We start from the raw sequence: 12,721 nt of genomic DNA, 5'->3' as shown, positions 1-12,721 counted from the left end.
GTTTCTCCTTCAGGGATTGCAATGCTCTTCCTTGAACAAGACGTATGACAACAGAATGCCTCAGGGAGCATTGAGGAGACATGGCACTAACCAGTTTCTCAAAGTGCAAAATACGGCCGCAGTAGGCTAACAGACATGGCCTCAGACCACAAAGGACATCGGAGTATGCTCATGACCTATCTTGGTCTCCCTTAAGGGGAGAATCCTTCTCTCCCCTTCTAAACTGTGTAAGACATGTTCATACTGGAATGCTGTTTCACTAGAGGTGATGTATGTACTTACATTTCAGTTCCTGAAAGGAAAGAAAAAAGACATAGAGATGGCACAATTTAAACACCAGTACAGCACAGAGCAGATGCACGCTCCACTGAATGGGGCACTGCCCATGTTTCACCGTGCACGCATCTTTTACAGATTCTCAGCAGAATCTGTTACTTAGTACAGATTCTTGAGTGGAAGTGACAGACTTCATATAAAACTGCACTGTTCAGCAGCAGGCTGGCAATGAATAAATGTTGCTCGAGAGGCTATACATACACAGCTGTAGAGATCATGAAATTCAGCCTCTGTCTTGCAATATAAATACCTCAAAAAAGTGGGAAATTCTAGACAAGGAATACTCAAATGAATATAAAAATTTTACCTGAAATATGTGAGTTTGAGCACCTTTGCTATTTATGAATGACAAGTAAAGAAAAATCTTTTTATGGAAACAAAAGCACAACAAAACATTTGCTGTTGCCCTGAATACTAATGATGGAAGACTGTTGCTATGGTGATGCTAATTTTAACGCTCTTGCCTGTGGACTTCATATGAACTGCCCGTTTTAACTTTTGCAAATGTCATTTACAAAATGAAAACCCATTAATGACTGGCGAGGGCACAATGTTCCACTTTAATTAGAATAATAAGGAATGCTGATGCACAAAGTACAGGTTTGTGAATTGCTACAAAGCCCACACTGTCAAAATTAATTACAACTGATGAGGATTTTATTCTTTTTTTTCTTTTTCTTTTTTTCTGAAGGAAGCTTTAGAATAAGACAGCCATAGCTTGACTTGGAAATGAAAGCAGGCTTTCCTTTTAACATCAAGGTGGAATAAAGAAGTTTGCAAGACCAACAGTACAGAAAGGGGTACAGCAAAGCTTAGAATTGTGACTGAGCCAAACAAGTAAGCAAGTATGCTTTTCAGTAATGGGAAAGTACAAGTGCCAATGCTCCTGGGAGAAATATTTTTTCAGAGAAGTACCTTTTCTCAAAGCCAGTCAGGATTTGTAAGATGGAGTTTGTGTTTTTAGAGAGTTTAAAAGCACAAGTTGAGGACAAGTAAATGAGTGTGTGCAACAATATGATTCTGATTTGTGTTGGTAACTTGCTCTTTACCAAGTCCTGGGTCAAACAGATGATGTTTAAGTTAAAAAAAGAAACATACACAGCAGCGGTAATCCCTTTTGTCAAGCTCAAATTATGAATGTACACTACTCATGAGAGGGGGAAAAAACTGCAACTACCATTTCTGTTTCTGGGGAAATGTCTGAGATTATAAAGTAGTTACTATGCTGATAAGGGCATTTCAGTAGGACTGACTGAAATGAGGAAAGCATACTGCAATGAAAAACATCACAGACAGCTGCTAAGAGTACGTTATTCAAACTAATTGTTATTATTAAATATCTCCATTGTACGTAGCACTGCCTAGAGATCTGAATTTAGAGTTGAGATCCATTGTATTGCATGCTGTACGAACATAAAGAAAACTTTCTTTTGTGAAGAACAAAGCTGTAAAGAACTTGATTCACCTTTAGGCTAAGGCCCAGTTTCAGTGCTAGGTCACTGGAAATGGGGTTGGTTTGATGAGGAATAGCTGCTAAAACAGTTATCATCTAAATTCCCATTTCTGACAGCTTCTATCAATGAATGGTCAAAACCTTTCTTTTGTCAGCACTGGTATGGAATTCACTCTCAGTTTATCAGTGCTCTTTAGCTCTTGTTTAAAATAAGTTGGTTAGTTCTGCCACTGATTTTTAGGCTATCATAAAAGCTACTGATCCCACATAGAGCGAAGTACTCAGATATGCTCAAATTTGTTTGCATTACACGGAAGGGAAGTAAAGGAAAAAATACAGAGATTGCTGAGAATAGACGTGTCTACTGAGTTTGATCTCAAGTGTAAGCTTTCTTGCTAGGAGTGCATTTAGTCAGGACTTGTTTTGTTCTTGCTGCTCAGAGGAGTAACTGGACAAGTACTGAAGACCATTCTCATCAAAGACCTGCAAGCATCCAGCACTTGTCTCAGTGGGGCACTATGTTGGAAATGTGAATGTCCACAACTGGTTATAATTTTTGCCAAAGATCACCAATAAGCTTGGTGTACAGCCATACATACTGTGCTGGACAGACATAATGCCTCCCACTACTCTTGAGTCAACGGGCTCAAGCCTAATTTGTATTTCTGCAATACCTTGTCCAATGGTGTGTTATTTCAGAACAAGAAGGGACAGAAAGACCCTATTCTACTCAGGAAAAGCTGTAGCACGAGCTGGAGTTTGGAGTGAGCCAGAAGCAAACAGCATTTAACAAACAGGGAACCAGTGTGTGTTAACAAACTGACACTGTAAACTAAGTTGGGCAGCTTCCCAGTACTGTGAGGCTACAACGGTTTAGCTTAATGGAATTTATCTGAAACAGAGAAAAGCATCTGAGACAAATGTCTTCCATAAAATGGCTACTAACCATTCTTAGGAAGACAAGAGAGGTGTTTCTGGCAATGTCATTCCCTCCAGCACTGATGTGCAAAGAATTGAAAGGACTTTAAGATAATTGAGCTTGACAGTGTTGGGGATCCAGACTACATCAGTCTCCATCAAGACAGGACAGACATCTGGGAAAGAAAGAAGTATTTCTGCTGTTGTTTAAATTTCTCTGTTAATCCAAGTGAACAGACAGAATGTAGAAAGTGTCTGACTTTTGTGCAGAGGTACAGCAAAATGGATACTCCAAGGCATACTCTGAGGTTAGGTGATGGAGAGGGAAACAGTGCCATAAAAATGTCTCAGTTTGTATTCCATATTTTGTCATATAGGCAGCAAAATACTCTGGGCTATTCTAATTCATCTTATGAGTATTGTTAATCCAGCGAACATGGTGCTTTTTAATGAGTAAGTAATGGCTGAGTCTGGAGTAGATTATTGCTCATCTGAGTGACTGAGTACCAGATAAAAATCTTCTTGAGGAGTATGTCAGTTTTAAACAGAAATCAGAAAACTACAATTATTTGATGCCAAAAAAGGAAATAAAATATTTAAAAGATAAGCAACATTAAACATCTAATATCTAAGTAGGCATAGAATGCACATACAGGGCCTAAAGAATAGCTGACAGAGGCAGTAAAACATTGTGTAAAATAACTAAAAGAAACTTCAACAGAGAAGCCTAGATATTTAAGAAAACTTATCTAGTTTGGTCTTTTTGAGCTTAGGACTTAGCTATTCAATGAGGTGTGCCATAAAAAAAAAAAAAGAAAAAAGAAAGAAAAAAAAAAAACCAAAACACCAGTAATTAATGATTTGCACGTAGGAGTTACCAGCACAACTGAATGAAATGGACATGAAATGAAATGACGTGAAATGAATGGGGTTGCTATTAAGAAATGCACAAGGACTGAAGACTGAAAACAGTGCTAAGAGAAAGTAAGATAAAGAGGGTGATGGGCTGGAGGCAGATGACCAGTGGGAGGACAGACTGCACAGAGTTCATTAGAAGGCACGGGAAAGATGCAGAAAAAGTGAAGGGTAAATTATTACAAGGGAAATTCTGAAAACAAGCCAAGAGAAAACAAAAATGACAGCAGGAAGATGGTTTGCTCAAAGTGGTGGAATGACCTAGAAGAATACGAACACTGAAAAGATTCTTGGATCTAGGCAACAGGAAACTGTTAGTGACCTCGTAAAGAACTGTTTTAGTGGGGAAAAAAAGGCTACAGAAGCTAGAAGAGACTGGGCAGGAAGAAAAATGTGGACTAGCAATAGACACAAATTCCAGGAAAAAAGAGGGCAATGTTCTGGATGTTGAACAGTGTCAGAAGAGACATTTGCTTTATCAAGGACAGTGCTACAGATTTTCATTCAAATAAAGAAGCAGCAGATAAACTTCAAAGAAAATACTTAAGAAAAATAAAAATAATAAGTCTTAAAGAAGATATTTTTACATTCTCTGGCATCTAAAGGGCTGAAAACATTAAGCAAATAGACTTGTTCTCCAACATTCAGTTTTTGACGTCTTAACTCATTTTTTTCCTTTTTTTTTTTTTTCCTTTTTTTTTTTTTTTTTTTTAAATATATTGCCTATACTATAAATAAACAAGAAACTTGCTATGAACTCAAGGGAAATTTGTTTCACATAAGAACCTTCTCTTTCAAAAATGAATCTTCTCTTTCAAACAAGCAATGATTTTAAACCTTATTTCCATACACAAAGTTCCTGAGGGGCATTTATAGTCCTTTCTCTGGCTGCTGTTGCTGTTGTTAGTACCTAGCAATATTTGCACTTGCTTTAACTTTTTGTGCATTTTGTAGAAGATGGGTAGGTAAGGCCAGCCAAGAAAGTTTCCATTGATTAAGTCCTAACAATAAATGCAATTAAGCAGACTAAAATTGAAGATGAAATCATAGAATCATAGAATTACTCAGGTTGGAGAAGTCCTCAAAGATTACCAAGTCAAACCGCAGCCTAACCATAGTACCCTAACTCTAACAGCCATCTGCTAAATCATCTCTCTGAGCACCACATACAATAGTAGATAAAAATCACTGATCTGTGAGGACATATAAAGCTTCTGATTTTCTAATGAAGGCACAGCTATTCTGTGTTTCAACATGCAAGAAAATCTCTTAGTTTTTTGTCACATTCTTTATAATGTTACAACATGTACTAGATGATGTATATCACCTTATAGCACACCACCAGGATGGCAGATATCAGATTGTAAAATACTGACTGGAATGAAAGCTTATTTTAGTGTTTCAGTACTTTCTTACAATTTCAAACCTTGCTTTTTATTTGCCTTCCTCATATCTGTTTATTACATATTTTCAGCTCACAGCTGCTGAAATAGCGAGAACAATAACAAGTTTGTATTACCATGTACTCTTTCACTCCTGTATTCTAGAAATGTTTATGGGATATTTCCTGATGGAAAGGAATAATGAACATTTCTTAATGATGAATGAAGTATTACACCCATGGCCCAACCACACATTCTCTGGTGCATGATTAAAATTTTAAATACAACAATGGTGTTTCATATTTGTGTTATAGTCATGCTATATGCTATTATGAAATCATCTGTTCCCAAGCCAAACAGCAGATTTACAAACATTAATGCTTTATCTTCATATCTCTAGCAATTTCTTTTTTTCCATGCTTCACACAGGATGTTGTGATTCTCAAGAGTTAAGTTTATAACATTTTCTTCAGCAGTACAGCTTTTAAACAAAAATGCAGGCAAATGTATTTAAAGCAAAGCAAGGTAAGATATATCTTTGCCTCTCTGCTCCTGAGCCATCTTTGCTCTGCAGTAGTGGGCTTGTTATTTAAAGCCACTTTTTCAACTTGCGCATTAAAATAATATAAAGTTATCTAGCAAACCCAAACGTGACCAAATTATTGTGATTCTAGATACTTGCATACTTTTTCTTCACAAAAGTTCTAATGAGAATGTTAATCCCCCCGCATCCACTTCATTAACTTCATAATTTATCTGTTCACATTATAAAATATGAAACATGCAAGTGAAGAATAAAACATAAACAAAAGACTTCTGCAAAGGTTTGCAGCAACCTTCCTTCATAGTAATTTAGTGCTGTGCTAAATGAGTTTGCACCTCCTCAAAGTCCCCATCCTGACTCTTACAAACAACATTTATGCAAATTTTGGCCCTTTTGGAAAAGACAAAGGAAGACTGAGATACACAAACTGCTGCTAGGCAGCAAAGTTTGTCCTTTCCTCCCCACACTACTCAGTAGGCTGTTGACACCATTTGGTGATTGTGCTAGGTACACAGAGTGCTGCTTGATAATGGTTTTCTGTTGTGTTGTACTTATAAATGAGATTATGGTGCAGTTTCCATGGAAAGAGAATGAATGTTTGTCTCATCAAAAGTACTTCTAAGAAAAACAATTTTTTTCAGAGATGTTGTGATACATTTTTTTTATGGTTAGTTTTCCTTAAATTATGTCACCACAGATTTCCTAATATAAAAATGTATCTGATGAATAATTGAAATTCAAAGCAAATACATAGCATGCAAAAGGCTGCCAAGCCTATAGATCATATTTGAAATTGTAATTTATCTCAGAAGGTTCAAATTTTTTAAATCAGAAAATCAGATGCAAGAAAATGAATATAGATGATTTGATTATTCCTAACCTATTGGTTAGACTCTAAGTATTCTTTACTTAGTGAAGAGTCTTTAGTTAAGATCCGATATTCCAACATTTATACAGTTCCCAGTTAATAAAACTTATGTTTTCTCTTATCATCCTTAATCTCTAAGCTTAATACATACACAAAGTACTTCTCAAGATTGAAGATCTAAAGACGTGGGTATCACAAAATGGATGTGTAACAGTATTTCTGCCATTATCTGACAAAAAAAAAAATCTTGAAAGGGGTCCTATGTGGAGAAAACTGGTTCATATAATCCATTGACACGGCTCAGTATGTAAAGACCACAAAGGTCACATGGGACAAGAAATATGTCAAGACAGAGGATATTCTGAAATATAGGAGTTTATCACAGTGTATAGGAGGACTGGCATCTCAGACAGCCAGAGAAGGAGCAATCACATGAGAGATTTAGCAGCTTCAATGAGTTCATTCTCAAAAAGAAATCAAACCAGGAAAAAATCTGACCTCTTCCTGATACAGCCACAGGAGAAGCAGAAGCCCACCTGGTATCTCTGGATGTAGCACATGGTCTTTGCTAGACTTTTGCTTTGTCCAGGATGCTAGCACTACGACATTAAACAGGCTGCCAGAGCCATGAATCCACATCAGGTACAATTAAAGATGTGTGTTGCATATATATCCATTGTATTTATAATAACTATTTTTTCATTGGTATTGAAACATATGGTGTACAAATGTTAATTACAGTCCTGCCTTATATTAGAATGATGAGATCACGAAGAAGACAAAAAAAAACACTGTAGGTAAAGAGGGAGCAACTTACTGCTGACTCTTACAGGGATGCTATTTTTCTCATGTAGAATGGGGAAATACTTAGTCTGTTCACTCTTCATCAGGAGAGACTGAACCAAGGGCGATACAGACGACAGACACGGTAAGTGCTATTTGGGAGAAATTGTCAATCTGCAAACAAAGGACTTACAAAACTTCTCAGTATAACAAGAATATGTAAAAAATCAGAGATATTGTTCCCCGTTCCCTTGAAGATTTCATTGGACAGTTGTCAGAAGCTGTCTTCTCTTTGTCTGTCATCTAAATTAAGTATGTAATTGATCTTTAAAAAAAGAAAGTCTGACAGGCAAATCTTTCTATTTTTTTCCCTTAATATGTCTAATCTTTTCAAGTTCAAAGCATTCCAGTGGAAATCAAACATAATTCCTATTTCTGAATTCTGCTCATTAAGCACACAATGTTTAAAACATGGGCTTGAAGTATATGACAATAAATTTCAGCTATCAGGAGAAGCTGTAAAATCTATTTTTTATGGAAGATGTGGCATGTACTATATAAAATAGGCCCATATTGTATATATGTCATTCAACACTTTCAAAATTATATGGGCTATGTTAATTTTTTATTCTCAATGATGGGTAACAGAGTGAAACTGTATTTAATAACTGAAGTAAAATTGAGCAAAAAAACTGAAGTAAAAAGTAAAATACAAGCAAAATATCACATTCAGCTTACAATAAATGTAACAATTTCAGCTATGATACCTTCAATATTATGTAATTATATTGTATTACCCTATAAAGATACTCCTTGTACAGTAACAAAAGTTTACTTTTCATCTTAGCACCTATAAAAATAGTTCATTTATTGCTCTCTTAGACCCAGAGCTGGAAAGCAACAAATAGCTGGATGTAATGGATTGAAAATGTTGATGCTTTCCTTTTAATTAAGAAAGTAGGAAAGCCAGATGCCATCCAAAATTCTCTTACCCAGCTCATTCCTAAATTGAGCAAACAAGACAGAAAACTCAAATTCATTCCTGGAGAGTAACAGCATTATCTGCATAAAGCATTAAGATTTCACCTGCACAAAAATTAACCTTACTTTCTTCTACATTTTTTGGTACTTGGTAGGTAGGTTAGCTGTCAGTCAAGTGCCTGGCTTGCATAGCTTGCTCACAGCTTCACTCACTACATATACATAAGTATACACTATTTATTGATGGTGTTCTATGTCTCTCTCTGCTTTGTCTGACAGACATTTCCTACTTGCTTTTGTGTCGTACTTATCTACATTCTGCAGGAGAAACAATTAACCCAAGTGATTTTACAGCAGCTCTTTGCTTTATTTTATCTTAGTGGAATTTAATTCAGATAGATTCATTTGTCCTGTGTCTAAGTTGGAAAAAAAAAGAAAAAAAAAAAAGAAAAAAAAAGTGAAAGAATCATGCCTTTAATCAGTTTGCTTTTACAATGAAAAAAGTGGGCTCTTAGCTTTTTTTTTTTTTTTTTCCCTTTGCTGAAATTCTGCATGGTTACACAACAATTAAGAAGGAGATTAAGAAGCAAGACAACAAAGAAGTATGTCTATAGAACTGGCCTGCTGTATCTCCCATGTTGAGTACAGTAAGACTGCAGAACCTAAAACTAACAAAATCATATGTCACGAACCGATACATTTAAGGTAAGTAAAATACTCTCATGGGGAACTGCAGCATGGAAGAGGGTCAGAAAGTGGGAATACGTTGCTCTTAGAGTTAGTACACTGCATAGCAAGTTTATATGGATAGTCTCATGTGGATCTTCTCAAGGAGCCAAATCTGTGCTCCTGAGAATCCAGCTTTGTCCTCAGCAGGACAAAGTTCAGTGAACTGCTATAATCTGTGTAAGAAAATAAGCTTGGCTGGGAAATAACTTGGAAAGCTTCCTTTGTGAAAAAGTACAGAGATGAAAGACTACTGTATTTTTGCAGAAGCGTTTTAAATCCTTCAAAAGAATGGGCACAGCAAGAGGCTGAGAAGACAGCCACTATTAACTGGAGTCAGCTATACAGCAGAAGAATAATGTCAAAGATTAGTACAAATAAAGAAGTCAACAACTACTAAATTTCAACAGATCAGGACATCAGGAATACTGAGTTTTGGGGGGAAATAAAGTAAATTGCAGACTTTAGTCCAGCAACTCCTCCCCACTCAAAGACAACAGAGGTCTCTTAGGACCACATAGTAGCTACATTGTTTACTTAGAATGGGTAAGCCATACACAAGGCAAAACAAGATTCAGAGGATATAGCTGAGTTTTATGTCCCCTTGCGCTGCAAGAGGATGGTCACTAGAGAAGAATTGGGTTGTGCAACATGAGTAACTGCTTCTGTTGCAAAATCCAAAGCAGGCATTTGGTTCTGCTATCCATCACTGCTTTGGAGCTGTTCCTCCACGTTTGACTGGAGGATAACAAGTGTATGTGCATTTGTATACATCGATCACAAGGGTCGCTCTTCTAACATATGATTTATCCCTAACTCAGAATTCCTGATTCTGAAATTAAAATCTGCTGTCTTCCTACCTTCATTATCATCCTTTTTTTTAGAATGCAAGCTTTTTTTTTAAAAAAAAAAAAAAAAATCTTTTGATAACACATGCTGTAGTCTTTGTTCTGCACATTTGTTTCACTTGCTTTTCAAATTTTTGATGAACAGTAATTGCCTATTTTGCCTCCTTAAACCTTAAATTTAGACAGTTTAATGAATAACTAAAACATTGCTGAAGAGCACATACATGACTCTGCCTACTTCTGCTTTCCCACTTTCCAGGTCACCCTCAAATAAGGATAGGACCAAGGCCTCGAAGAACAGAACTGATATTTTTATCTTTCTCTTCTTTTTCAAGTTCATAAAATCTTCAAATGCTGCACTTGACATAAGGAATATATTGAGGAAAAAAAAACAAAACAAAACCAACCAACCAAACAAAAAAACAACACATAAAGAAAAAGCATTTGTTTAAACCCATTTTAGAGAAATTTTGCATGTTTTAATTCAGAGTCAAAAGGGAGGGATTATTTCCTCAGTAGCACCAGACATTCTAGGCAGTTATGTCCACTTGCTATTCTGGAGGCCAAGATACCTCTGTTGTCCTTGAATGCAGAAGTCTGGTTTCTCAGAACATTGAGGAAGAATGGGGTAAAGCTGATCTGCTGTCCTGGCTCACCGTTTCCACTGGGACCAAACCACATGAAAAAGTGGAAGAACACAGCAGCTGGTGCATCGCCACTGTGTTGCAATTTTCATGAGGCTGACAGTAGGCCAAGAAACTACGAAATGACAGAGACTCAGAATACCTGAAACAGGCTGTACATTGTTGATAATTATATTTGTAATGGCAATGATGCCTACACCAATACGATTTAGAGAAAAAAATACCAGCGTGAATAATCTTACGAAGGAGTTATTGAAATAATAGCCTTAGAGGAAAGATTAATCAGCTGTTTAAAAATTAAAATTTAACGAGGGAAATTGAAAAGCCTGAGCGTACCTAGCAGTAAGTAAATATCACTGCTGAGGATTTTAACATTAAGTACTGCCTGACTTAACAAAGGCTGTATCATTGCAAATGTGAAAATGATGAGATAAAACAGTTAAGCACCGAGGGAAAAGCATAAAATGAAAAATAATAAAATGTGTATCACCATTCTTTTACACTAATGACAGAAAGAAAATTATATAAGCATTAAGAGAATGCTACCCATATCTGCTCCTTCCTCATGGAAACTGCTAGAGGATTCACAATAGAGAAGTAGTAGTTCAAAGAACTGAAAAAGAATATACTAAGTTTAATAGCTAAAATGGTACAGAAAACTGGGAGTTTGTGTAGTTGTCGAGACGTGATATATGAGTGATGAGAATAGATGAAAATGACTGAGGTCAGCTGGATCAGGGAATAGATGTAACAACTAAGACTCATTCAAACTTGACCAATTTATTTTTCATCTCAACAACAGTAAGTATTTTTATAAAAGTTGTAGCTGAATTTAAAATAGTAGTGCTACAACTCATGGCTAAAAAGACATATTCTAAAGTGAATAAAATAAATATTTTCCTTTGAACTTGTAAATAGCCTGGAACAGAAGATGAAATGGAAACTTGACACAAAAAACTACTAAGGAATAATCATCAATGATCATTTTAACATGAACAGTGAACAGTTATCCATGGCTGCTGGGTGTTGGTAGCACATAAAGAGGTGGGAAGAACAGCATGAAACATCTCATGCTTACACTTAAGAACTGCCAAGGCATCTCTGCAATGGCAAGCCATGTCATGGGACACTGCATCACCCATTTCCTCCAGAAGCTATGCATAAATAGTTCAAAGCACACACTGCAAATAATAAGCAACTGAAGACAGAAGGGGAAATGCATTCAAAGTTCTTTTGTACTTGCTGCAGAACAGGGCTGTATGCGGTTGGGTTTTTAAAGTTTTCTCTCATTCTTTATGTATATGTACATTACAGAATGAACTGAATGTGAGAACTAAGGTCAGAAAGAACAGTTTATAGGGACTATTTTGTCCCCCAGCAACAGATTCAGCTAAACACTCTCCTTAAAAGAATTAATTGTATTAAGTATTTGCATCGTGAGATTAAAAAATGCACCACATCCACAACTGCAACACTGATATTTTTGTTGTTGTTTTTTTTACTTTGGCAAGACCTGCCATGTATGTTCTTCAGTGAGCAATGGAACAAACTCTAATGTAATCCAGATACCCCAAAGCTTTACCTTTTTTGCAGGTAACTTATGGAGGCATAAAAGTAAGCAACAAACAAATCAGTGCACCTTACAGTATTTTTAAATCATTAGCATAATTCTGTGAAATTTACTGCACATTTCCCTCATTTTTTCTTCCCACTTAGACAACATAGGAGCAGTTCAGGATAATGTAAATAGCTATAATGAATTACTCTTTATACTCACTTGATGTAATAGGGAACTTTGTTTGGCGAGATTGCCCTCTCCCAGGGTCCTTGGACAGAAGCTGTTAACCAATAAAGAAACAAATAAATAAGTAGCTGCACATGTACATGCATACATACAAACACACCTAGAAGAGAAACATGGAGGTCAAGTTCAAAGCAAACAGGAAAGACAACATTAATCTCTAGAATTACAATTTTACACTTGGCCACGCTGATATTGGTCTGTTTGCTCAGTTGCCCATGAAGGCCGGAAGGATTAACCCGCTGTTCTGAAATTTCTGGGCTAATCTGAGTGAAATTGAACTCATTCAGCTGCAAAGATAAATATAAAAAACTCCTTGGCTACTAAACTTCAAGAGTAGATATGAAGCAAAGCCAGCGACCTATCTCTTTGCTGTGCTCTTCTATAGGCTTCCTTCTGCCAATGTGTGTTTGGCTGAGTTTTCTTCAATTTCTTTTCTTGTGTGATCAGCTCCTTACATCCATCTAAGAACAAAGTCAGATACTTGTTTACACTTCATGCTGAGTGAAGCTAAGCTGACAT

General features: G+C 36.3%; 1 protein-coding gene across 21 annotated transcripts in view; it reads right to left on the bottom strand.

The window, feature by feature from the left end:
• Positions 1-12,721, bottom strand: part of DMD (dystrophin) — a 1,014,969-nt gene that overhangs the window by 97,070 nt on the left and 905,178 nt on the right. For all 21 annotated transcript variants that reach the window (XM_015884249.2, XM_015884262.2, XM_032449414.1 and 18 more), the window contains one exon: positions 12,176-12,236. In XM_015884249.2, coding sequence (XP_015739735.2) covers positions 12,176-12,236 — 61 coding nt within the window. The remainder of the gene's footprint in view (positions 1-12,175; positions 12,237-12,721) is intronic.

This window comes from Coturnix japonica, chromosome 1 (assembly GCF_001577835.2).
Source record: "Coturnix japonica isolate 7356 chromosome 1, Coturnix japonica 2.1, whole genome shotgun sequence".
Lineage (NCBI taxonomy): Eukaryota > Metazoa > Chordata > Aves > Galliformes > Phasianidae > Coturnix > Coturnix japonica.
This window is presented reverse-complemented; position numbering and strand designations above follow the sequence as displayed.